At 41.8% G+C, this 26,249-nt stretch overlaps 1 protein-coding gene across 1 annotated transcript in view; it reads right to left on the minus strand.

The window, feature by feature from the left end:
- Nucleotides 1-12,607: 12,607 nt before the first annotated feature.
- The window catches only part of bdh2 (3-hydroxybutyrate dehydrogenase, type 2), a 43,057-nt gene continuing 29,415 nt past the window's right edge, over nucleotides 12,608-26,249 (minus strand). The window contains exons 5-10 of the mRNA XM_010899099.5: nucleotides 22,359-22,467; nucleotides 21,857-21,917; nucleotides 19,797-19,910; nucleotides 16,899-16,957; nucleotides 14,565-14,657; nucleotides 12,608-13,313 (exon numbers count right to left, since the gene is read on the minus strand). Coding sequence (XP_010897401.1) covers nucleotides 13,260-13,313; nucleotides 14,565-14,657; nucleotides 16,899-16,957; nucleotides 19,797-19,910; nucleotides 21,857-21,917; nucleotides 22,359-22,467 — 490 coding nt within the window. The 3' untranslated portion in view covers nucleotides 12,608-13,259. The remainder of the gene's footprint in view (nucleotides 13,314-14,564; nucleotides 14,658-16,898; nucleotides 16,958-19,796; nucleotides 19,911-21,856; nucleotides 21,918-22,358; nucleotides 22,468-26,249) is intronic.

The raw sequence follows: 26,249 nt of genomic DNA on the forward strand, positions 1-26,249 counted from the left end.
TCAGCACTGCAGTCTCAAAGGCCTGAAGGGCCTTTGGTAGTGTAACACCATCCTCCTGAAACTTGTAACTTAGACTGCAAAGAATAATACACATCACTATCTAATATTATACTTAGATATACTAATTACACACAACATATAAAAAAACATTCAGGATGTCCTGAACAAATACAATGAAAAGCAAGCGGCTGTAGTCAATCAGTACTGGCACACACTGCTTTGCCCTCCCAATCACATTGGCGCTAGCAGATCTGGAAAAAACAACACAAGTTCAAATTGTTCAATAATAGATAATAACCATCCATCACCTTCCCCTTTATCCGGGGCCGGGTCGCGGGGGCAGCAGTCTAAGCAGGGATGCCCAGACTTCCCTCTCCCCAGACACTTCCTCCAGCTCTTCCGGGGGGACACCGAGGCATTCCCAGGCCAGCCGGGAGACATAGTCCCTCCAGCGTGTCCTAGGTCTTCCCCGGGGTCTCCTCCCGGTGGGACGGGACCGGAACACCTTCCCAGGAAGGCGTTCCGGAGGCATCCGAAACAGATGCCCAAGCCACCTCAGCTGACCCCTCTCGATGTGGAGGAGCAGCGGCTCTACTCTGAGCTCCTCCCGGGTGACCGAGCTTCTCACTCTCTCTCTAAGGGATCGCCCAGCCACCCTGCGGAGAAAGCTCATTTCAGCTGCCTGTATCCGGGATCTTGTCATTTCGGTCATGACCCAAAGCTCATGACCATAGGTGAGAGTAGGAACGTAGATTGACCGGTAAATCGCCTTGCGGCTTAGCTCTTTCTTCATCATGACAGACCGATACATCGACCGCATTACTGCAGAAGCTGCACTGATCCGTCTGTCAATCTCCCGTTCCATCCTTCCCTCACTCGTGAACAAGACCCCTAGATACATAAACTCCTCCACTTGAGGCAGGCACTCTCCACCAACCTGAAGTGGGCAAGCCACCCTTTTCCGACTGAGGACCATGGCCTCGGATTTGGAGGTACTGATTTTCATCCCCACCGCTTCACACTCGGCTGCAAACCGTCCCAGTGCATGCTGAAGGTCCTGGTTTGAAGGGGCCAACACGACAACATAATCCGCAAAGAGCAGAGACAAAATCGTGTGATCCCCAAACCTGACACCCTCCGGCCCCTGGCTGCACCTAGAAATTCTGTCCATAGATAATAACCATTACTGCAAATGCAAATTGAGTAGCTGGTTAATCATTGTCTCAAAATTGTCCATGTGAACACCACAGAATAGTCTTTGAGAAGCGTTCTGAATCCTCTATTCAGATGTAGTAGCCACCTCGTTTCCCCCAGGTTTGTCGGCTTCCACACCTTCTTCTAGAGGACTTCAATGAGTGCTTTAAGCTCCCTCCAAGCTTTTGGTGAGTAATGATATTGCTTATGCAGGCCTCGAAGGATTTCAGACCCCTGAATGAAAAAGTTAGTACAGGCAATAAAATATTACTGGGGTGTACATTCATTCTTTTGAAATTAGTTCACACAATGACAGTGATCTTCATCCTATCGTCCGTATTTATGGGGAGACCCTCCCACGTTTCCCAACCATCACTGGGGCTGGAGCTGTTTTTAGAGACATTGGGAAAATGCCTGATTGCAGAGAGCTATTAACTATTTGCTTTAGATCCATTGTTATAGAGTTATTCTTTTTAAAAGGTCTGATGGCAGTGTGTCGAGACAGCAAGTGGAAGCTTTAAGATGTCGAATTGTCGCTTCTAGGGATTTTTGATCAATTGTATTAAAATGCGACATAATAACCAAGTTGTCTTGGCGGTCGTGGTGACGGTACAGAGTCCATGTTAGACTGTGTAGTTCTGATGTTCCGTCTAATACTCATAATTTTTTCACTAAAGAAACACACAAATTAATTACATTTCACAGTGGACATGAGTTCTGATGCTATCTGCTTTATTGGGTTTGTAAGCTTGTTGATCATGACAAATAGAGTGCGGGTATTGTTGATATTTTTGTTGAGTGATTGAACAGTACCGACTGGCATTTGCAAGGCTTTGGATATCTTTTTATAACCTTTTATAATCTTATAAAGTTTCATTACCTTGTTACGTCTGTCTTTTTGACAGTTCTATTCTGCACACCTTGGCTCAGTGAGAGCTAACAAACTCATTGACTATTTATCAGACATGTCTTTAAGTTACTTCAGACCAGTCTAAGTCAAGTCTCAAGTCACTGCATGCAAGTCCAAGTCAAGTCTCAAGTCTTTTAAAGAAATATAGACTCTAGTTATAGTCTATTAGTCCAAAGCAAGTCCTTTCAACTTAAGATGCACTTTTTGGGGGTGACTATTATTTTATGGGCTGTTTTAAATCAGCAGTTGATAATCAAGTACATTAATACTGAATTTAAACATTTTAATTTATTATCGCAAAAATGCATCGTATGTTCAATTGAAATATGCAGGCCTCAAAGGATCTTGTTGAGGGGCCGGCCTACTATTCTATCTAACCAAATTGTCTGACTATTTCACATTGGTTAGCCATGAGCTAACATCTCTTTGTGTTCTGTATGGTTATATGTGTTAGTTATTAGCTACTGTAACTAAATGGGCTGGCAAAGATTAGAAAACAGGACCCATTGCTTGACAGCAAAAAAAAGTCTTTGTATTGTTATTACGAATGGAAAAAATGCACTGTCGCTAAGTGTGACTTGAGCCACCAACTCTGCTATTTATACACAGACACAAATTGCAATTTTAAAAGCCACAGGTGTGAGAAATAGATTCCAATGGCAAACATTTTATGACAATGTCATGTCACTCTCATGCAAACCCCTTCAAATAAAGTGTTACCGTGATCGTTATCAGGTATTGTGTGCAGATTGAAGAAAAAACAAATATTTAATTCATTTTAGATCAAGGCTGTGACGTAACAAAATTGGAAAAAGTGAAGTTGTTTGAATACTTTACTTTAGTATGGATTTGATCCACGGTTTCCCATGTGGCAGACTGTCTTTAACCACAACGCTATTTTAACAGCTGGTGGTGTTGCTTGTGATTCGTGTGTAGATTAGTTTTTTTTTTTATGAGTACAGTACAATGAAATGCAGTAAGCATCTAACCAGAAGTGCAAATAGAAGAGGGCAGGAAATTTAAGATATGTTACAAGTGGAAAATACAGATGTGCAATGAAGGCAAATACAGTGCAAATGGCAATTAAAAAATGAACAATGAAGGTGTTTCTGGAAAACAGTCCGTCCCCACCTCAGGAGGGGAAAACGGGGAACTATCCAAGCTGTGTACAGTAAGGATGGGACACTGTTGACCTCAACTGAGGAGGTAATTGGGCGATGGAAGGAACACTTTGAGGAACTCCTAAATCCCACTAACATGCCCTCTTTAGTGGAGGCAGAGCTGGAGGCTGATGGGGAAGCATCGTCAATCTCCATGGCAGAAGTCACTGAGGTAGTTAAACAACTCCACAGTGGCAAAGCTCCGGGGATTGACGAGATCCGTCCCGAAATGTTGAAAGCTTTTGGTGTGGAGGGGATGTCTTGGATGAAACGCCTCTTCAACATTGCGTGGAAGTCGGGGAAAGTGCCTAAGGAGTGGCAGACCGGGGTGGTGGTTGCCCTGTTCAAAAAGGGGGACCAGAGGGTGTTGTGCCAATTACAGGGGTATCACACTTCTCAGCCTCCCTGGGAAAGTCTACTCAAAGGTACTGCAAAGGAGGTTTCGGCAGATAGTCGAACCTCAGATTGAAGAGGAACAATGCAGATTCCGTCCTGGTCGCGGAACAACCGACCAGCTCTTTACTCTTGCAAGGATCCTGGAGGGGGCCTGGGAATATGCCCATCCTGTCTACATGTGTTTTGTGGATCTGGAGAAGGCGTACTGTGGAAGGTTCTGCGGGAGTATGGGGTGAGGAGGTCCCTTCTGAGGGCTATCCAATCCCTGTACGTCCAAAGTGAGAGCTGTGTTGGGGTTCTTGGTAGTAAGTCCAGGTGGGGGTTGGCCTCTGCCAGGGCTGCGCTTTGTCACCAATCCTGTTTTTAACTTTTATGGACAGGATATCGAGGCGTAGTCGGGGTGGGGAAGGGTTGCAGTTCGCTGTCCTGGGGATCTCTTCGCTGCTTTTTGCGGATGATGTGGTCCTGATGGCATCAATGGTCAGTGACCTTCAGCACTCACTGAACCGGTTTGCAGCCGAGTGCGAAGCGGTTGGGATGAGGATTAGCACCTCTAAATCTAAGGCCATGGTTCTCAGCAGGAAACCGATGGAGTGCCTTCTCCGGGTAGGGAATGAGGTGTTACCCCAAGAAAAGGAGTTCAAGTATCTCGGGGTCTTGTTCGCGAGTGAGGGGACAATGGAGCGGGAGATTGGCCGGAGGATCGGAGCAGCTGGGGCGGTATTGTATTCGCTTTACCACACCGTTGTGACGAAAAGAGAGCTGAGCCGGAAGGCAAAGCTCTCGATATACCGGTCAATTTTCCTTCCTACCCTCACCTAGGGTCATGAAGGCTGGGTCATGACCGAAAGAACAAGATTGCGAGTACAAGCGGCTGAAATGGTTCTCTCAGAAGGGTGGCTGGCTTCTCCCTTAGGGATAGGGTGAGAAGCTCAGCCATCCGTGAACAACTCGGAGTAGAGCCGCTAGTTGAGGTGGTTCGGGCAACTGGTAAGGATGCCCCCAGGACGTCTCCCTAGGGTGGTGTTCCAGGCACGTCCAGCTGGGAGGAGACCTTGGGGTAGGCCCAGGACCAGGACCAGGTGGAGAGATTATATTTCGACACTGGCCTGGGAACGCCTCGGGATCCCCCATTCAGAGCTGGCAAATGTGGCTCGGGAAAGGGAAGTTTGGGTCCCCTGCTGGAGCTGCTGCCCCCGTGACCCGATACGGATAAGCGGATGAAGATGAGAGATGAGAGAGACAATGAAGGCAAATAGGGAAGGGCAGAAAACGTACAAGTATATACAGTATGTCACAATAGTGAGTACACCCCTCACATTTTTGCAACTATTTGATTATCTTTTCATGTGACAACACTGAAGAGATTACACTTTGCTACAATGTAAAGTAGTGAGTGTACAGCTTGTATAAAATTAGCTGTCCCCTCAAAATAACTCAACACACAGCTATTAATGTCTAAACCGCTGGCAACAAAAGTGAGTACACCCCTAAGTGAAAATGTCCAAATTGGGCCCAAAGAGTCAATATCTTGTGTGGCCACCATTATTTTCCAGCAGTAACTTAACCCTCTTGGGCATGGAGTTCACCAGAGCTTCACAGGTTGCCACTGGACTCCATGATGACATCACAGAGCTGGTGGATGTTAGAGAACTTGCGCCCCTTCACCTTCCATTTGAGGATGCCCCACCAATGCTCAATAAGGGTTTAGTCTGGAGACATGCTTGGCCAGTCCATCACCTTTACCCTCAGCTTCTTTAGCAAGGCAGTGGTCGTCTTTTTTGTTTGGGGTCGTTATGTTGGAATACTACCCTGCAGCCCAGTCTCCGAAGGGAGGGGATCATGCTTGTTATGGACATTTTGAACTAAGGTGCATTTGAGAAATGTCTGTCTTTCCATTGGCTGGCATGTAAATCTTTACTTTGATTGTGACACACGTCTGTAAGATATCAGAGCATTATTAGGTATTTGGGCCATGTCCTACTGCCTAGACAAAGAAGGGTGTCAGTCCTCTGTTCCTTGGGAATGTGGTCCTTGGGGGGAAGTAAGGTCAGTTGGCTCCTTTAGGTAAACACAACAGTAAACATTATGGCAGAAAGGATAAGCTGGGGGGCAGCCCGCCCTTTGGGTAAAAACCTATGTGACACAAGACAGATGGGCAACAACTTACCACACCCCTTTTTCACTGTAATAAATACTGTTGAATGACCTGTATTGAGTTAGAGACTCCTCAGACGATTATGTTTGTACGTGTTTGACGCGTCTCTCTTATTTGCAAATAATTAATACAACTGTTAAATTGTGCCAAGAGAATTTTGTTCTTACTCCTTTAAGAGTGTCGATCGATGTAATTGCCATCACACGCTCTGCTTCAGTATGTCAAAGTACATGTTGGCATTCATGGTTCCCTCAATGAACTGTAGCTCCCCAGTGCCGGCAGCACTCATGCAGCCCCAGACCATGACATTCCCACCACCATGCTTGACTGTAGGCAATACACAATTGTCTTTGTACTCCTCACCTGGTTGCCACAACACGCTTGACACCATCTGAACCAAATCAGTTTATCTTGGTCTCATCAGACCACAGGGCATGGTTCCAGTAATCCATGTCCTTAGTCTGCTTGTCTTCAGCAAACTGTTCGTGGGCTTTCTTGTGCATCATCTTTAGAAGAGGCTTCCTCCTGGGACAAGTGTGAAGCGTATGGTCGGAGCACTGACAGGCTGACCCTCCACCCCTTCAACCACTGCAGCAATGCTGGCAGCACTTATACATCTATTTCCAAAAGACAACCACTGGATATGACGCTGAGCATGTGCACTCAACCATGGCGACGCCTGTTCTGAGTGGGACCTGTCCAGTCAAACTGCTGTATGGTCTTGGCCACCGTGCTGCAGCTCAGTTTCAGGGTCTTGGCAATCTTCTTATAGCCTAGGCCATCTTTATGTAGATCAACAATTCTTATTTTCAGATCCTCAGAGAATTCTTTGCCATGAGGTGCCATGTTGAACTTCCAGTGACCAGTATGAGGGAGTGTGAGAGCGATAACACCAAATTTAACACACCTGCTCCCCATTCACACCTGAGACCTTGTAACACTAACGAGTCACATGACACCGGGAAGGAAAATGGCTAATTGGGTCCAATTTAAACATTTTGTTGCCAGCGATTTAGACATTAATGGCTGTGTGTTGATTCATTTTGAGGGGACAGCAAATGTACACTTTTATACAAGCTGTACCCTCACTACTTTACACTGTAGCAAAGGGTCATTTCTTCAGTGTTGTCACATGAAAAGGAATAATCAAATATTTACAAAAATGTGAGGGGTGTACTCACTTTTGTGAGATAATGTATATGTACAAGTGTTCGATATGTATGAATAGTTGTGCGATGAAGCAAATGCAACCAAAAATTGCAATTCTGACTGTGCAATCGAACAAGTTGGAGTTGTAAGACACTATGTACAACTGAAATTGCAGCAATGAGGTTCCCAAGGTAGATATGTGCATGTTACATGTAGAGATGTGGTGTCCGTTTACATCTACATTGTCAATCCAATTAGTCGCAACTCTGCAGTTCCCTACATTAGCTACCATCCAAACCAACAACAGGTATAACAGGGTCGCTACACTACACTAAAACCTGTACAAATCACAAAAAGATTACTGTAGATGTACAAACCCGATTCCAAGAAAGTTGGGACACTGTACACATTGTGAGTAAAAAAGGAATGGAATAATTTACAAATCTTAAACGTATATTTAATTCACAATAGAATATACACTCACCTAAAGGATTATTAGGAACACCATACTAATACTGTGTTTGACCCCCTTTCGCCTTCAGAACTGCCTTAATTCCAAGGTGCTGAATGCATTCTTTAGAAATGTTGGCCCATATTGATAGGATAGCATCTTGCAGTTGATGGAGATTTGTGGGATGCACATCCAGGGCACGAAGCTCCCGTTCCACCACATCCCAAAAATGCTCTATTGGGTTGAGATCTGGTGACTGTGGGGGCCATTTCAGTACAGTGAACTCATTGTCATGTTCAAGAAACCAATTTGAAATGATTTGAGCTTTGTGACATGGTGCATTAACCTGCTGGAAGTAGCCATCAGAGGATGGTCAGAAACAATGCTCAGGTAGGCCGTGGCATTTAAACGATGCCCAATTGGCACTAAGGGGCCTAAAGTGTGCCAAGAAAACATCCCCCACACCATTTCACCACCACCAGCAGCCTGCACAGTGGTATGATGGATCCATGTTCTAATTCTGTTTACGCCAAATTCTGACTCTACCATCTGAATGTCTCAACAGAAATCGAGACTGATCAGACCAGGCAACATTCTTCCAGTCTTCAACTGTCCAATTTGGGTGAGCTTGTGCAAATTGTAGCCTCTTTTTCCTATTTGTAGTGGAGATGAGTGGTACCCGGTGGGGTCTTCTGCTGTTGTAGCCCATCCGCCTCAAGGTTGTGCGTGTTGTGGCTTCACAAATGCTTTGCTGCATACCTCGGTTGTAACGAGTGGTTATTTCTGTCAAATTTGCTCTTCTATCAGCTTGAATCAGTCGGCCCATTCTCCTTTGACCTCTAGCATCAACAAGGCATTTTCGCCCACAGGACTGCCGCATACTGGATGTTTTTCCCTTTTCACACCATTCTTTGTAAACCCTGGAAATGGTTCAACAACTGAGCAGATTGTGAAATACTCAGACCGGCCCGTCCGGCACCAACAACCATGCCACGCTCAAAATTGCTTAAATCAACTTTCTTTCCCATTCTGACATTCAGTTTGGAGTTCAGGAGATTGTTTTGACCAGGACCACACCCCTAAATGCATTGAAGCAACTGCCATGTGATTGGTTGATTAGATAATTGCATTAATGAGAAATTGAACAGGTGTTCCTAATAATCCTTTAGGTGAGTGTAGATAACATATCGAATGTTGAAAGTGAGACATTTTGTAATGTCATGCCAAATATTGGCTCATTTTGGATTTCATGAGAGCTACACATTCCAAAAAAGTTGGGACAGGTAGCAATAAGAGGCTGGAAAAGTTAAATGTACAGATAAGGAACAGCTGGAGGACCAATTTGCAACTTATTATGTCAATTTGCAACATGATATAAAACGAGCCTCTCAGAGTGGCAGTGTCTCTCAGAAGTCAAGATGGGCAGAGGATTACCCTCCGTCTCAGTTTCCAAGGTGTTATGCAGCTATATTATTGTGCTGGGGGACATGAGGGATGTACTACTAACTTTTCTCAGTTTCCTCCAGTTTTAAATTTTAGAAGGAGATGAGGTCTTGGTCCACACCTGCGGATTACCTGGTTTGGGGGGCCCGTTGCTGTCCCTGTCCTTGTCCACCTGGTCATACTTCTGACCTAGTCTAAAATCAAATAGACTCTGGATTTAGCCCAGAGAAATTTATTTATTATTCCAATTGGACTCTTAATATCTCACCCGGCACAGCCAGAAGAGGACTGGTCACCCCTCTGAGCCTGGGTCCTCTCTAGGTTTCTTCCTAAAATTCGACCTCCTTAGGGAGTTTTTCCTAGCCACTGAAATTCAACACTACTGTTGTTTGCTCCTTGGGGTTTAAGGCCGGGTGTCTCTGTAAAGCACTTTGTGACAACTGCTGTTGCTGTTTTATATGGGCCAAGGATCATTTAAAATGGACTGTGGCAAAGTGGAAAAGTGTTCTGTGGTCAGACAAATCAAAATTTGAAGTTCATTTTGGACAACTGGGACGCCATGTCATTCGGACTAAAGAGGACAAGGACAACCCAAGTTGTTATCAGCGCTCAGTTCAGAAGCCTGCATCTCTGATGGTATGGGGTTGCATGAGTGCATGTGGCATGGGCAGCCTACACATCTGGAAAGGCACCATCAATGCTGACAGTTATATCCAAGTTCTAGAACAACATATGCTCCCATCCAGATGTCGTCTCTTTCATGGAAGACCTTGCATTTTCCAACATGACAGTGCCAGACCACATACTGCATCAATTACAATGTCATGGCTGCATAGAAGAAGGATCCAGGTACTGAAATGGCCAGCCTGCAGTCCAGATCTTTCACCCATAGAAAACATTTGGCGCATCATAAAGAGGAAGGTGCGACATGCCTGTATTAGACAAGAATGGGACAACATTCCTATTCATAAACTTGATCAACTTGTCTCCTCAGTCCCCAGACGTTTGCAGTCTGTTATAAAAAGAAGAGGGGATGCCACACAGTGGTAAACATGGCCTTGTCCCAACTTTTTTGAGATGTGTTGATGCCATGAAATTTAAAATCAACTTATTTTTCCCTTAAATTTAAAATCAACTTATATATTTCTGCTTATATATTCTTCTTAACTCTCACTACGTACAGTGGGGAGAACAAGTATTTGATACACTGCCGATTTTGCAGGTTTTCCCACTTACAAAGCATGTAGAACTCTGTGATTTTTATCAATAGGTACTCTTCAACTGTGAGTGACGGAATCTATAACAAAAATCCAGAAAATCACATTGTATGATTTTTAAGTAACTAATTTGCATTTTATTGCATGATATAAGTATTTGATACATCAAAAAAGCAGAACTTAATATTTGGTACGGAAACCTTTGTTTGCAATTAGAGAGATGATACGTTTCCTGTAGTTCTTGATCAGGTTTGCACACATTGCAACAGGGATTTTGGCCCAGTCCTCCATACAGACCTCCAGATACTTCAGGTTTCGGGGCTGTCGCTGGGCAATACAGACTTTCAGCTCCCTCCAAAGATTTTCTATTGGGTTCAGGTCTGGAGACTGGCTAGGCCACTCCAGGACCTTGAGATGCTTCTTACGGAACCACTCCTTAGTTGCCCTGGCTGTGTGTTTCAAGTCGTTGTCATGCTGGAAGACCCAGCCACGACCCATCTTCAATGCTCTTACTGAGGGTAGGAGGTTGTTGGCCAAGATCTCATGGCCCCATCCATTCTCCCCTCAATACGATGCAGTCGTCCTGTCCCCTTTGCAGAAAAGCATCCCCAAAGAATGATGTTTCCACCACCATGCTTCACGGTCGGGATGGTGTTCTTGGATTTGTACTCATCCTTCTTCTCCCTCCAAACACGGCAAATGGAGTTTAGACCAAAAAGCTCTATTTTTGTCTCATCAGACCACATGACCTTCTCCCATTCCTCCTCTGGATCATCCAGATGGTCATTGGCAAACTTCAGACGGCCTGGACATGCGCTGGATTAAGCAGGGGGACCTTGCGTGCGCTGCAGGATTTTAATCCATGACGGCGTAGTGTGTTACTAATGGTTTTCTTTGAGACTGTGGTCCCAGCTCTCTTCAGGTCATTGACCAGGTCCTGCAGTGTAGTTCTGGGCTGATCCCTCCCCTTCCTCATGATCATTGATGCCCCACAAGGTGAGATCTTGCATGGAGCCCCAGACCGAGGGAGATAGACCGTCATCTTGAACTTCTTCCATTTTCTAATAGTTGTGCCAACTGTTGTTGCCTTCTCAACAAGCTGCTTGCCTATTGTCCTGTTGCCCATCCCAGCCTTGTGCAGGTCTACAATTCTATCCCTGATGTCCTTACACAGCTCTCTGGTCTTGGCCATTGTGGAGGTTGGACAGGTGTCTTTTATACAGGTAATGAGTTCAAACAGGTGCAGTTAATACAGGTAATGAGTGGAGAACAGGAGGGCTTCTTAAAGAAGAACTAACAGGTCTGTGAGAGCCGGAATTCTTACTGGTTGGTAGGTGATCAAATAATTATGTCATGCAATAAAATGCAAATTAATTATTTAAAAATCATATAATGTGATTTTCTGGATTTTTGTTTTAGATTACATCTCTCACAGTTGAAGTGTACCTATGATAAAAATTACAGACCTCTACATGCTTTGTAAGTAGGAAAACCTGTAAAATCGGCAGTGTATCAAATGCTTGTTCTCCCCACTGTATGTTATATAGGCTGGATACTTTGCCCTGTCTAGGAGTAGGGGAAACGTGGTTAAAAATCTGGGAACTTCAGTTATAGCTTGTCCCACTCTCGTCAGAACTCTTCCCAGTAAATCCTTGTTGTTCTTTTGGCCCAGTGTCACGGTTGTTGTGGAAGAAGGACACAGGCGCAGAGTAAAGGTAACTTAAATAATCCATGTTTTAATAAAGAAGGATTCAAACAAACAAAAAGCAGCAACCAGTGACCTGGGTCGTTTAAAACTGGACAAAACCAAAATGAACCACGCTGGCTTGGCCAACACCATGAACTTAAATAGGGTCCCCAATTGGAGGCAATGATCAACACCTGCCTCCAATTGGGGAGACCAAAGAGGATTAGAGGTGGCTAGATGCCACCTCCTGTCCTGTCCTGGCTATGCCCCGAGCCCAGCGCAGAGATGGCTAGGGGCACAGCCAGGACGTGACACCCAGGCCCAAATACGGGCAATCTTTAGCTTATGTGTCCTATGTTGTTAGGACATGGAGGATTAAGATGAGAACCAGATGTTAGAAGAAAATATAAGGGGCTCCTCAATGTGTGTGTCTTTGTCATACCTAAGAATGTTCACGAGTGTACTTTGTCTATTACCTACAAGCTTGTAATAAACTATTAGAATTAAAGTATTGGTTCCCTGGAGTACTTATAATTGAGAAAATAGAATCAAGTGGACTCAACCCTTTGAACCTGAGAAGTGGAAAAAAAATATCTGCAACAATGACCTGGAAGCATTTTGCCAAGATGAATGGGCAGCTGTACCACCTGCAAGAATTCGGGGCCTCGTAGACAACAATTACAAAAGACTGGATGCTGTCATTAATGCTCAAGGGGCCAATACACAGTATTAAGAACTAAGGGTATGCAGATTTTGTTGCCATGTTTTGTTTTATCATTGTGCCATTCTGTTATGACCTACAGATTAATGTGAATCCCATAAGAAATAAAAGACATGTATTTTGCTCACTCATGTTTTCTTTACAAATGGTACATATATTACCAATTCTCCAACGGTATGCAAACTTATGAACACAACTATACATCTCTAAGTATATACATAGTGATATACACTGCTGAAAAAAAATTAAGGGAACCCAAAGTTCATACTAAAGACAATTCATACTAAAGCTTTTGTATAGGGTTACTCTGATTGGTTATAAAAAAAAAAGTGACATGACAATATTTTTGACCATCTGTATTTTTTTTTTTGCACTTGTCTTTTTAGTAAATACCTTGAAGACCTCCGGAATATATATGATGGGGATGTATTTCTCATTAATTTACACAAAACCCATCTAAGTAGGCAAAAATCTAATACATGCTGACAAAATGTAGAGTCAGATTTGATTACAATTGTGATTTATTACATTTGTGGGAAGTTATTAGAATTTTTTTAATGTTTTACCACAAACATAATGAATCCCTGCAAATGTAATAATTATTACATTAAAAGCGGCAGAATATTATTACATTTGTGGTTTATCACATTTGTGGGAATCCCATAAGAAACGTTTGTGGGTCTAACAATGCATGCTACTGAGATATGTATTGCTTTAAATAACATTAAGCCATGGCATTTTTCTAGTTCTTGGTTGTTGGTACAGTAGATTCTTCACAGCCTCCATCCTCCATCAATGATTTGTTCAGTCCCAGTGACGTAGGCAGACTAGAGGGAGCCAGAGTTAAACAATTTGAACATTTGATTAAAAACATTTATTTGCTAATCAAAGTCAAGTCAGTTCCAAAAGCATTTTTTTTAAATAGGCCTACCTTTGGCTTTCAAGAAATATAAGCTGCATTATAAGTAAATGACTTAATACGGAAAGTATGAAGGGAAAGAATGAAGATTGAAATGACTATTCAAAATACAAAGAAATACACATGGCTTGTCCATAGCTTAAGTAGATTTGCTAGGTGCATTTAAAAGGAAAATGTCATATCAAATAATAATGCCAGGTTTGAGGATTTAATGGTGTTGTGTCTATTTGATGCAATACTAGAAGATTATGACACCGTGTTAAGACATTTTAGAGTAAGTAATGAAGTAATTGAATTTAACTGATCTGCTTCTAAGATCCCTATCGCTACTCCGCCCCACACACCCCAGCACATCTTGTTATGGACTTTCTTGAACTAATGTACATTTTGGACATTTCTGCTTTTCTATTCCCTGGTATGTAACTCTGGTCTTTGTTTGTGACATGTTTGAATGATATCAGTGGATCATTGGGTCCTCTGACCATCTGTTAATCTGCCTAAGCCAATAAGGGTATCTGTCCTTTGTTCTTCATGAATGTGTCTAGCTGTCTGAGTGACATTTACAATGTTCCCATACCCCCTTGAGAGTAAACACCTAAGACAGGATAAGGGAAGACAAGTGGGGGCAGCAAGGATAAGGAACAAATGTTGTCTTTAGAGAATGAATTAGCAGTCTTACCACACCCCTTTTAACTGTTTAAATACTGTGATTGTTTTGTATTTTCTTCAGAGATTCCTCACAGGTTTATTTTCTAGGCTTTTGACGCTTCTCTCCTTGTAAGTAAATAAACTACTGAATGGTGCTAAATAGAGAATTTTGTCTCTGTACTTACTTCCAATAAGAGTTCCTATCAATGGAATTACCATCACAATCTTAGTGTTGCTATAGGATCAAACCATTTGAAAGGAGTTGTAAAGTGTGTAATGCAGATTAAATTAGTAAGTGTTTATTATTGGATTAAAAATATACTCAAAAATACATATAAATAAATAAATAAAAATGGTGGTTATATACATTTTCATGAGTCTTTATCCTTAACTGCCAGTCTCATGGTTTATCAATTACCATCACAGCCCTAACAGTAACACGATAAAATGTTTATCCAACATTTAGATATTTATTTTTGCAGTGGACACTGCAGACTATGAACACACTCACCTCATCAGAGGCCAGATAGACGCAGAGGTATGCTACCTCTTCTGCAGTGCATAGTCGGCCAGTTTTCTGTCTCGCCATGAAGTCTTTTAGAGCCTTTTGACAAGAAGCAAGATATGTTGGGTGATTTAAAGTATTAAAAGCAGGCACCTCAACACAGGTATAGAGTTAACATTTGACATTTTAGTAATTTAGCAGACTTTTTATCCAGATCAAGCTGTTGGCATATATGTGGTTATAACAGCCTAGTGAAATAAATGCATTCTATTTTTATTCAATGTCTGATTTAAAGATATCAGACAGTTTAGTTTTTCTGTTTCCCAGATCACATTAACAACAACAATCAAATATAACAAAATGTAGAAAAGATGAAGAGATCTGAAAATCACATGAGATTTTAGTGGGTCTTTGTAGAAAAGTAATCGTAGGATCGCAACGCAATATTCCTTACACCAAGTAAACGTTATTTACAATGTAGCCTATTGTCTTGGTCTGAATATTAAAAATAATTCCTGTCTTACCTGCTTTGATTTTGAGCCTCACTTGCTGGAATACTTTTACTACCTCCAGTTTCAAGAAAAAACTGTTGGCTACATAACTACAAAAATAAGTGTTTTATAGCGTTTTAAGTCAACAAATATTGGTCAGTCAAGTTGAGTTAACCTTAAAAGAATTCAGTCAGACAGCTAGCTGACTAACAAATATATCGCTACAATGTTTTCCTCGAACAATCAAATGTTATTTATGAACAATGTAATACTTTTCTTATTAACTGTCTAGTTGATTTTTTTCTTCTTTTGTTTATAGTTGTTTATAATGTAAAACCTGTGGTATTGCATTGTTAATACTGTTTTTAATTTGTATTTACATTGCAGTTACATAGTTCAACTTAATGGAAAGTGTTACCGAAAGTTCTTTAATCTTTAAAACAACTCAGTCAAGATTAATCACCTCCAGCAAAGTCAGTACTTGAAAAGATTAATTTCCAAACTTGCTGGATTAATTTCATTTACCAGCCATTTGAGAAAAAGTTAATAACTTCAGTGAGGGAGGGAGACAACTACAATCAGAGAAAAGATTGAAAAACACCTTGACTGTCAATCTCAACTCAGAAAGGAAAGGAACTTGTGCCAACCCTGCTAAATACATATTTTGGAATATTTTAAAGATATTTTGTTGAAGCTAACTTTCGATTAAAGTGGTCCTTGCCCTGAAGGGGCTCTGGAGCCCTGTTTTTTGTTAGGATTTTTATTAGGGGTCCAGGCCCTGAAGGGGCTCAAGGAGCCCTATACTTTTTGTTAAGATTATTAGGGGTCCTGGCCCCAAAGGGGGCTCATTTTGTTAACATTTTTATTATTATTCCTTTTTTGGCCACATATTCCCATGAGATGGTATGCGCTATAGACATGCCACTTGGCCCATACGTTTTTACTGTCTACCGAATTGATTTATAACCCTAGGTGGCACTATAATAAGCAATCCGAGTCCCTCCAAAAGCCCCACTGGAATTTCCGCCCTGTATGACCTAGAGATCTGAAATTGAGTCCACAAGTCACTCTTCACATAAGGTACAAATTTGCCCAAAGAATCCATATTGAAGTCAATTTAGAATTTTGTCTAAAACACAAAAAGCTTATCTACAACTACAGCACTGCAGCAATCTTCATGCTATTCTGTACATATAATCTTGGGACAAGCATTTACAAATTAAGCATAAGAATTGGCTGATATGAGCAAATTCATATTCCTGTGGGTGTGGTCTCAATTCAAATGCTCATTAATACAAGATGGTGAGGCCTACTGCAAGCAACCTTAGTACATGGGTTCAGGTTTATCGCAGGAAGGCCTCTACAAGGTTTCAAGCTGATCAGCCTGATGGTGGTGCTATAATCAACAAATGCATGGGGCTCTATAGGAAATTAATGGAAGTCAATGGGGAATGAACAAGAGTCTATGGAGAATGAATAGCGGGCAAGGGAGAATGAATGGGAGTCAATGGCGATTCAATGGGAGTCTAAGGAAAACGCCTGGAACTCAATGGAGAATGAATGGAGGTCAATGAGGAATGAATGGGAGTCAACAGTGATTCAATGGGAGTCTATTTGGAATGTATGGAAGTTAATGGGGGATACATGTAGGTCATTGGTCTATAGGAAATGAATGGGAGTCATTGGGGAAAGAATGGGGAATGAATGACAATGAATTAAGAATAAATAAATGGATGCCATGGTGGTCCTGAGAGGAAAGGACCCCGCCATTTCTGCCTGTGGATTTATTTTAGATTGTTCTTTTGTAAGCTACAACATGACATGACAAGTTGTGGAAGGTATAGAGTACCTGTCCTGGATCAGGTTGAGCCTGGATTCTCTCCCTCAGAGACGGAGTGTCCACTGTCCCTGTTTAGTAGAGAGGTTATTGAAAAACAGCACCCCCTTTCAAAATGTTCCCCTTTTGTTGCCATACGGCCTGAAATTAAAGGGTATTTTATGATTTGAATTATCAGACTTAACCTGAGCTAAATTGTACTTTCTTTAGGAAATTGTGGGTTAGTGTGTGTAAATAAAGCCAGAAAAAGTTAACCAAAGGTTGAACATTTTGAAAGGGGTGGTGACTATCGAAATATACTGTACATTGTGTACATAATGTCAGTTCTACAAGAAATCATGTGATGTGACTTATTACAGGGATAGCTGTACTGCAAGCAAGTCTGTAAAACAATAACAGGGTTAATGTCAAACATAGGAGCTAAAACTTCTCCATTATAAGCAGTTGCACTGAACACTTGGCAAAAGTTACCTTTCTATTATGGCTTTAAGCATGGCCTATAACCTCTGTATTATTGCACTCTAGAATCCAAACCTGAAGAGTGATATATTAATAATAATAATAAATATAATTTATATAGCGCTTTTCTTAGACTCAAAGTCACTTTACAGGGGAGGTAGATTATAAAAACAGAACAAAACAAAACAAACAAAACAAGATTCAGGCACAGATGAGAAGGGAGGGGGGCATGGCGCTACAGATAGGCAGAGGTAAATAGATGGGTCTTGAGGTGGGACTGGAAGATGGTGAGGGACTCAGAAGTGCATATCTCTTGGGGGAGTGAGTTCCAGAGCCTGGGAGCTGCCCTGGAGAAGGATCTGTCCCCAAAACTGCGGAGGTTGGATTTTTGGATGGAGAGGAGACCAGCTGAGGTGGATCTGTGAGGGTTGGTACGGGGAGAGTAGGTCAGTGAGGTATGAGGGGGCCAGATGGTGGAGGGCTTTGTAGGTGAGGACCAGAATTTTGTAGGTGATCCGTTGGGAGATAGGAAGCCAGTGGAGTCGTTTTAGGATTGGAGTGATGTGGTTTGCAGGTTTTGGAGCGGGTGATGAGTCGGGCGGCTGTGTTTTGGACCAGTTGGTGTCGGTTGATGTTGGTAGAGCTGATGCCGAGGAGAAGTGAGTTGCAGTAGTCCAGTCGGGAGGAGATGAAGGCGTGAATGAGTTTTTCAGCAGCGGGGGGTGTGAGAGAGGGTCTGATTTTGGCCATGTTGCGGAGGTGAAAGAAGTATGTTTTAATGACTTGACGGATGTAAGGCTCAAGGGAGAGGGTAGAATCAAAGATAACGCCAAGGTTGCGGGCCTGGGGAGATGGGGAGACAATGGTGCCATCGATGGTGAAAGTGGGGTTATTGGTTTTGCTGAGTGTGGATTTGGAGCCTAGAAGGAGGAATTCTGTTTTGTCGCTGTTGAGTTTGAGGAAGTTGTGTTGCATCCAGGTTTTAATAGCTGATAGACAGGAGTTGATGTGGGAGAGGGGAGGATTGTGGGGGGATTTGGTGCTGAGGTAGATTTGGGTGTCATCGGCATAGCAGTGGAAGTCCAGGTTAAAGTGGCGGAGTATCTGACCAAGAGGGAGGATGTAGATGATGAAGAGGAGGGGGCTGAGTACGGAGCCTTGGGGAACACCTTGAGTGGCTGTGGCAGAGGTGTGGTTATGGAGAGAGATGAAGTGGGATCTTTTGGATAGGTAGGAGTGGAGCCAGCTGAGTGCAAGTACCTTCGATACCGGGGTCTTTGAGTCTGGTGAGCAGGATGTTATGGCTCACGGTATCGAAGGCTGCACTCAGGTCGAGGAGGATGAGGATGTTGAGGGAACCGGTGTCAGCAGAGATGAAGAGGTCATTGAGGACTTTGAGGAGAGCGGTTTCAGTACTATAGAGGGGGCGAAAACCAGATTGGAGGGGTTCGAATTGGTTATTAGCATGAAGATTGGTTTGTAGTTGTGTGGCGACTATACATTCCAGACTGTGTCCTTGAGTAATTTTATGAATAAAAGGAAAGGCCATTTAGCAGACACAGATAAGGTTCATGATTTGGCTTGTTATTTTCTGAGGAATTGCTTAACAGTGATTGAGAAAACCAGAGAATTTGTTCAAACTTGGTTGCACTGGATTATGACTGTCAGCTGCAAGAGTACCAGCAACCAGATTCATCGGTTGTGAGGATTGCCTGCCGTCTTCAGGAAGCTACGGCGTACCAACTCCGGCACAGGACCCCGCACGGAGGTGGATACGGGAGTACGAAGAAGTCCACTGGCCCCAGCAGCTGCCGAAAAGTTCCCACTGTCCAGTCGTCAGTCCCGAAGCAAAGCCTCAGCCGGCACCTCCAGGTTCTTGTTTTTGGAGTCAGCTGTTCTGGTTGCTCATGGAGCCCTTTGTGTACAGCTCTGTAGGCTTCGGTGCCCCCCCCTTCCGGTACCCTGGTTTCCTTGTCTTGAGGCAGGAGGCGCGCCTTCGGGGGGGTTACTAGCATGTTCTGGCACAGCAAGCTGCTGTGAGAGAGGGCGTGAATCCAATGCCCTCTCTCCATCACTTCATCACGGACACACGTTTTCATTCATTATTGCCTGCACCGGTTTTCCCGCATCACAGACCTTATTTAAGTTCATACTTCCCCCATGTATCTTGGCAGTCTTTGTTTTGGTTTGTACTCAAATGTAACATGGTTCCATCTTTTATTTTGTTCCTGTCCTAGTTCTTTTATTCAGTATTCTGTTTTGTTCCTGTCCATTCGGTTTCATTTATTAATGAGGACATTTATTAATGAGGACCTCCCGAAATAATAAAAACAGTAAAACTTCAATGATGTATTGGAGGCTAACTCAATCTACAATTGTTATTTATAAAGTATTTGACAAAAATACATTTGATATGATGGGACAGGATCTATGGGAATATAGAGTGCTTACCAGGACAGACGCAGTTACAGCGAATCCCTTGTTGAAGAAAATCAGCTGCAATAGATTTGGTGAGCCCAATAACTGCTGCCTTAGATGTGCCGTACACGAATCGGTTTGCCACACCTTCAAAAGGAAACATGGCAAAGGTTTTGCTTGACTAAATACAGTATATTGTCAGACAATTTCATAGGGTGGACATGGACTCAGCCTGGTAAACATGACCAACATGACTACACAGCTACTAAGGATGATGCACACTGCTAAAAAAAATTAAGGAAACACTTAAATCACACATCGGTTCTTGAACAAAATGTCTGTGAAGAGAACGGGGCGCCAATGGTGGACCTGCCAATTCTGGTGTTCTCTGGCGAATGCCAATTGAGATGCATAATGCTGGGCTGTGAGCACAGGTCCCACTAGAAGATGTCAAGCCCTCATGCCACCCTCATAGAATCGGTTTTTGACAGTTTGGTCAGAAACATTGCACACCAGTAGCCTGCTGGAGATCATTCTGTAGGGCTCTGGTAGTGTTCCTCGTGTTCCTCCTCACACAAAGGAGCAGATACCGGTCCTGCTGCTTAGTTGATGCCCTTCTATGGCCCATCTCATGGTATCTCTTCCATGCTTTTGAGACTGTACTGGGTGACACAGCAATCTTGTGACAGCACGTATGGATGTGCCATCCTGGATGAGGACTACCTGTGCAACCTGAATAGGTCTGATGCTACCAGTAGTGACAAGGACACTAGCAAACCTAGAGAAGAATTGGTCAGGAAGGATAAGGAGTGAGCAATTGTCTGTGGCCACCGTCTGCAAAACGATTCCCTTTTTGGGGGTTTTCTTGCTGTTGTCTCTCCAGTGCACATGTTGTCACTTTCATTTGCACCAAAACAGGTGACACTGATTCACAATTGCTTATGCTTCCTAACAGGATGGATTGATATCCCTGAAGTTTAATTGACTTGGTGATATACCATGATGATTACGTGTCAGGGTCCAACATAAACTTTTTTCTCACTGGCCCTAACAGGCCAGTTGGTCTGAAATCTACTGACCCAGACTGAATTTTTACTGTCCTAAACAGAATATATATATATATATATAAAAAAAAATGTAAGTTATATTGTACAAAAGTATTGTATGTAAATATCAAATCATTGGAATACTGATTTACACCAGTTTTACATGTGATGTGAGATGTGAGCTGATACAAGCTCTGTTACATTGCTGTTTACATAAATATATATGCAATGTACATAATTACTTTTTAAAATATAGTTATCAAAATATTAATATAAATATAATCTTTTCATGAAGATACTTGCTTTTCAATGTGGTGCAATACACATTCAATTCAACAGGTGGGTTAGTCCCACCAGTTGGTTCGCAGGCCTCTTATGTGTCACTGCCAGTAAGCGCATAGGTAAGTGTAGTTAACATGATTTACTGTCAACAAGCCACGTCCAGTTGGCCGCAATACACGCCACAAGCTACAGGGAATTAAGAGGATGTTTACGGTGGTTGTTCATTCCCTTGAAAAATGACTCTGCCTTATCGGCTTCCATCGGGAACACATGACAGGTTTGGCAGTACATGTCCGTTGCCATTAGTTCTCAACTCATGGATGAAAAATGATCCTGTTCACTTTGCCTCATATGATGCTTTGGGTCCCACTCTAGAATGCATTGTGAACTATGATTGGTCAAAACAGACAAACCATCGAATATTATTGGTAATATTCTGTATCACACGGAGGGGGGAAAAGACACATTTTAATGCAAGAATAAGCGAAAATACAAGGGGGAAGAGTGACAAAGATGATAAGCAAATGTTTTAATATGATACTGTGAATTTAAATGGGGAAATTCAGCACTGGCCCACACGTCTTTGCGTACTGACCCGACGTTAGGTCTTACTGGCACTCAAGCCAGCAGGCAATCGTTAATGCTGGACACGGCATGTTCCCTTACTTTTTTTGAGCAGTGTAGAATGGACCCAGGTACCAGACGTAATTGGGTTATATGCTGAATTACCTTCACAGTAATACATATTAACATTAAATATTTTACCTTTTATACTGGAGACCACAGATGCGATGTTTATGATATTCCCGGACTTCTTGGCCAACATCTGATTTAAGGAAAACATTTTGATCAACAGCATGATCCACATCATATTTCGTATTTGGACATTTAGGCAGCTTTTTTCCTCCATTAGTTTTAATATTTTATGATTTACCATTAAAATTCTAAAATGATGCCACAACACAGAATCTCACCTTATACTCAAGGGTATTGTCATATAAATCTGTTAGATAATGCTGGGGGTCATAACCTGATACATTGGTATGACTTAAAGTAATTATCTTTCCAAGCAGAAGAGAGACTAACCCCAAATCCTCTTACATTTTGTTATGATTGCATTAAAAAAAGTAATCCAAAAAATTTATGTATTACAAATATAATTAAAAAAGAATACTTGCTTCAATGTACAAATGAACATGGTGAGGCCTGTATGTCTACCTTTAACCTGGGGTAAGAGGTTAGGTTGAGGGACTGAATGCATGTTCACCTTAGGCAGGAAAGCCCTAATCATGAGGTACATGCTACGGATGTTGATGTTCATGGTGAAGTCCCAATCTTCCTCCTTGCAGTCGAGGATAGAGCCGTGATGGACAAACCTAGGACGGGGTGGGGACCAGTTGTCAAAATCCAAAACGTCTGTGTTCTTTGGTGAGAACCATACTGCTTATACACAATAGAATAATTTTATCAGTATTTGTTATTATACTTGTGGAGTGTGTAATTACATTAGATTTCTGTTTCAGTAATGACACAATGTTTTGTTACACATGTAATTAAAACATTTTGGAACTGGATCTGTTGCACCATAAGATCAACTACATCGAAGACATAGCTAACACTAGCGTAGTTGTCACTCCTCCAGCTAGATGCTGATCCTCAAACAAAGCCTGCCATCCAGATTTTTTGGGTAAGAGCAATTCTACTTACAGATTGCGCAAATACAGCATATAACACATCCCGCCTAAAATGGCAGGTTTAAAAAATTACTGTATGGTCACAATTTCATGTTTATTTTGTACCTAAAATATGTCAATTATATTTTACGGTTTAGCTGTATTCTGTATATTTCTGTGTGAGAAACTCCAATGGAGGTCAGTGAGAACTGCTCATACCTAATGCAACCACTAGGGGGAAAGTTAAAACTTAAAGGAAATAAAGTTAGCTATTTATGAACCAGGGGCCTATTTACATATTATCTATCATGATGCAAAAACCCCATTTCCAAAAGTTGGGACGCTATGTAAAATGGAAATAAAAACAGGACAGGTTAATAACATGATTGGGTATAAAAAGAGCATCCCAGAAGGATGAGTGTGTCAGAAGTAAAGATGGGGAAGAGTTCACCGCCTCTACGAAAGACTGCGCAGGCAAATAGTGCAACAATTTAAAAAAGTTTCTCAATGTGAAATTGCAGTTTGCAAAGTTTGGAGATTTCTAAATCAACAGTACATAATATCATTTAAAGATTCAGAGAATCCAGAGAAATCTCTGTACATAAGGGACAAGGCAAAAAACCAATATTGGATAGCTGTGATCTTTGGGACCACAGGCGGCACTGCAATACGAACAGACACGATTCTGTAGTGGAAATCACTGTACGGGCTCAGGAAACCATACTTCCGAAAACCATTGTCTGTGAACACTGCACGTCGCTGCATCTGCAAATTTTCCACAAAAATCTATCATCAAAAGAAGAAACCATACACTGCTCAAAAACAATTAAGGGAACACCTAAATCTCACATCAGGCCTCAATGAACAAAATATATTAAAGATCAAAATCTTTATTTTACATTGTGTTATTTTTTGAGACCAAAATGAAATAATAGTCAATGGAAACCAAAATCACCAATCGATTGAGAGCTGGATTCAAAACCACACCGAAAATCAAAGTAAACAATTGAAATCGCAGGCTGTTTAAACTTCTGTGAATTTCATCATGACAACTCAAAACGTGACTCAGTAGTGTGTATGGCCCCCATGTACCTGTATGCACAATACAAAACAATATTAAGTCAAAACGGAAAGGGTAGGTAGAAGACACACGTCGCTGATTCAGGGTGAACAGGACATACTGTAGGAAATTATTGTATTACTGCTATGAGAAGGAAGAAAAATTCTGGTTAAATGCTAACTACATTTCTTGTACTGTAGGCCTACTTGTACTTGTTCAAAGACAATAAAGTCGAATGTAATCTTAAGAAAGAAGACCAATTAGTATTAACAATTCAAAGAGTCACGTTACTGAACTAATTTGTTTCTATCATCATCATCATCAGGGACATTCCTATGAGGCCATCCACAGATTACATGCATTAACCTTCTTGCGGATGTCGGCTTTAGATCGAGACATCGTATTTGCCTTTAGAATGTAGAGGTCAGCTGTGCGTATGAAAGATTTAATGGATCCTATTCCATGTATAACATGGAGAGGTCAGCTTTGCGCTTACATCTAATGCATAGATGAGAGCAGCTATATGTCACTTTCCTCTTGTCTGAACGACCACGCCCCCTTTTGGGGGAATGTGAGCGCTGCAAACGAGTGGAAAGCAACTGCGCTAAAATGTCAATAGTACTGGTACCATGCCTAAAAGCTGCTGCATTGTGATTTGCACGTCTAATAAGATTACAAAAAAATAACAACAACCTAGTAAAAGCTTTTCTTTACTTCCAAAAAAATGGAGGACAGCAAAAGGAGAGATCTGTGGCTTCAGGCCATCCGCAAAGAGGGTGCAAATGGTCAACTATGGTACCCGTCCAGTCAACACGTTTATGTCTTTGGCAAACACTTCATCATAGGTTAGTTAATGATGCTAAAGTCAACAGTTATAATGTTAAAAGTGAATGTTGATGCTGCATTGAAAAGGCAGTACATAGAACATTCTGAAAATTCACTTCCCTGAAGAGATTTTGTCATGATTATCATTATAATTCCAATTCAAAGTGTGTCTAAATGCTGCATTAATGCCATGATAAGAAAATTATAAGGAATGTAATCTTCAAAAATTAAATTAAGCAACAGATTTAATTGTTCATTGCAAACTATTGTAGCAATACACATCATTCATTTGTAGCCTACAGTTGCAGGGTGCTAGTTAGCTTGCTAAACAAGTTAGCAATTTAATGAGTTCACAGTGACAGACTACCAAAACAGCAAAATAAAGAGACAGATGTCATAAATGCATTGCCTGGAGATCCAATAAGGTAGTTGTATATAGCCTATCAGGATGAGACCTCTGGCTGGGTTGGGTTGTTCGTCCTCTTTGATGGAGGCAGACTGAATGGACACTCAACCCCTATTTCTTGTGTTCTCTAATAATGTTGCCGATCATTGATTGATTAAATAATTGTTTGCCTGACTGGCCATAGTGTTTGTGCTCTTACTTGCTAAAAATAAATATAATTTTCTTATTTTGTAAGATTTATTGGTATAGACGTTGGGTTTTGTATCCACCGCTATTCACATTAATTGGGCTATTTTCCCCCAAAAAGAGGAAATAAAATTAATAATACGCAATGAAAGCACTTAATTTTTTGAGCAGTGTATAAACAAGATCCAGACATGCTGCCGCCTTCTCTGCGCCCAAGCTGAATTGTCCAGAAAATACTGTATAGCAGGAACATTTGCTGCTTCTGTTAGAAAGCTGTAACTGGGAAAGAAGTTTCTTTCAGTATTACATCCCTGGTTCCCCAACATTTTTTATGAGAAATCAAATGCTGCATTTTCTGCAAATAAGTAAATATTGTGGGAATCTTTCATCTGTGAACGTGATCAACTCTCCCACCCTGTACACATCAGCAAAGCATGAACAGCCAGAGCTATATAACCTCAATTCTGAGATATTCTTAGATGTCGTAAACTTTTCACAACATTAACATTTGTAAAAATGTACAGCCTTTTGACATGCAGTATCTCAAACTCATGAACTTCGGAACCACAGTCGGGCACATTACACACTACTCCAAACAGGGATGTCTTACCCATACAAACGAGTAGTGGTTTTACCAAGGTCACTAAACTATGCAGAACCACTGAAACTGTGTAAGTTCATAAAAATTATTGCCAGAGTAAGGGCAATACATGTTCCTATCTTGTTATATCACTTCTCTGTGCCTCTTTGAAACTGTAGCTAAACACCTGGCTACTAAATTGTCATTTCCAATTTACCTTGAATAATAGTGCATCCAATCAGCGACAACAGTCTTATACCTACCCTTTCCAATTTACTTTGGGGGAATGCGTTTATGTTTGGGGAAGGAGGGTGTAATTAGGTGTGCTTGCCAAAGGCAAAGCACAACTATAGGTTTCTCCCATACTACTTCTTCATCATCTAATTATTATTATTATTGTGTGTGTGCCAAAGGCAAAGCACAACTAT

Source organism: Esox lucius, chromosome 9, assembly GCF_011004845.1.
Source record: "Esox lucius isolate fEsoLuc1 chromosome 9, fEsoLuc1.pri, whole genome shotgun sequence".
Lineage (NCBI taxonomy): Eukaryota > Metazoa > Chordata > Actinopteri > Esociformes > Esocidae > Esox > Esox lucius.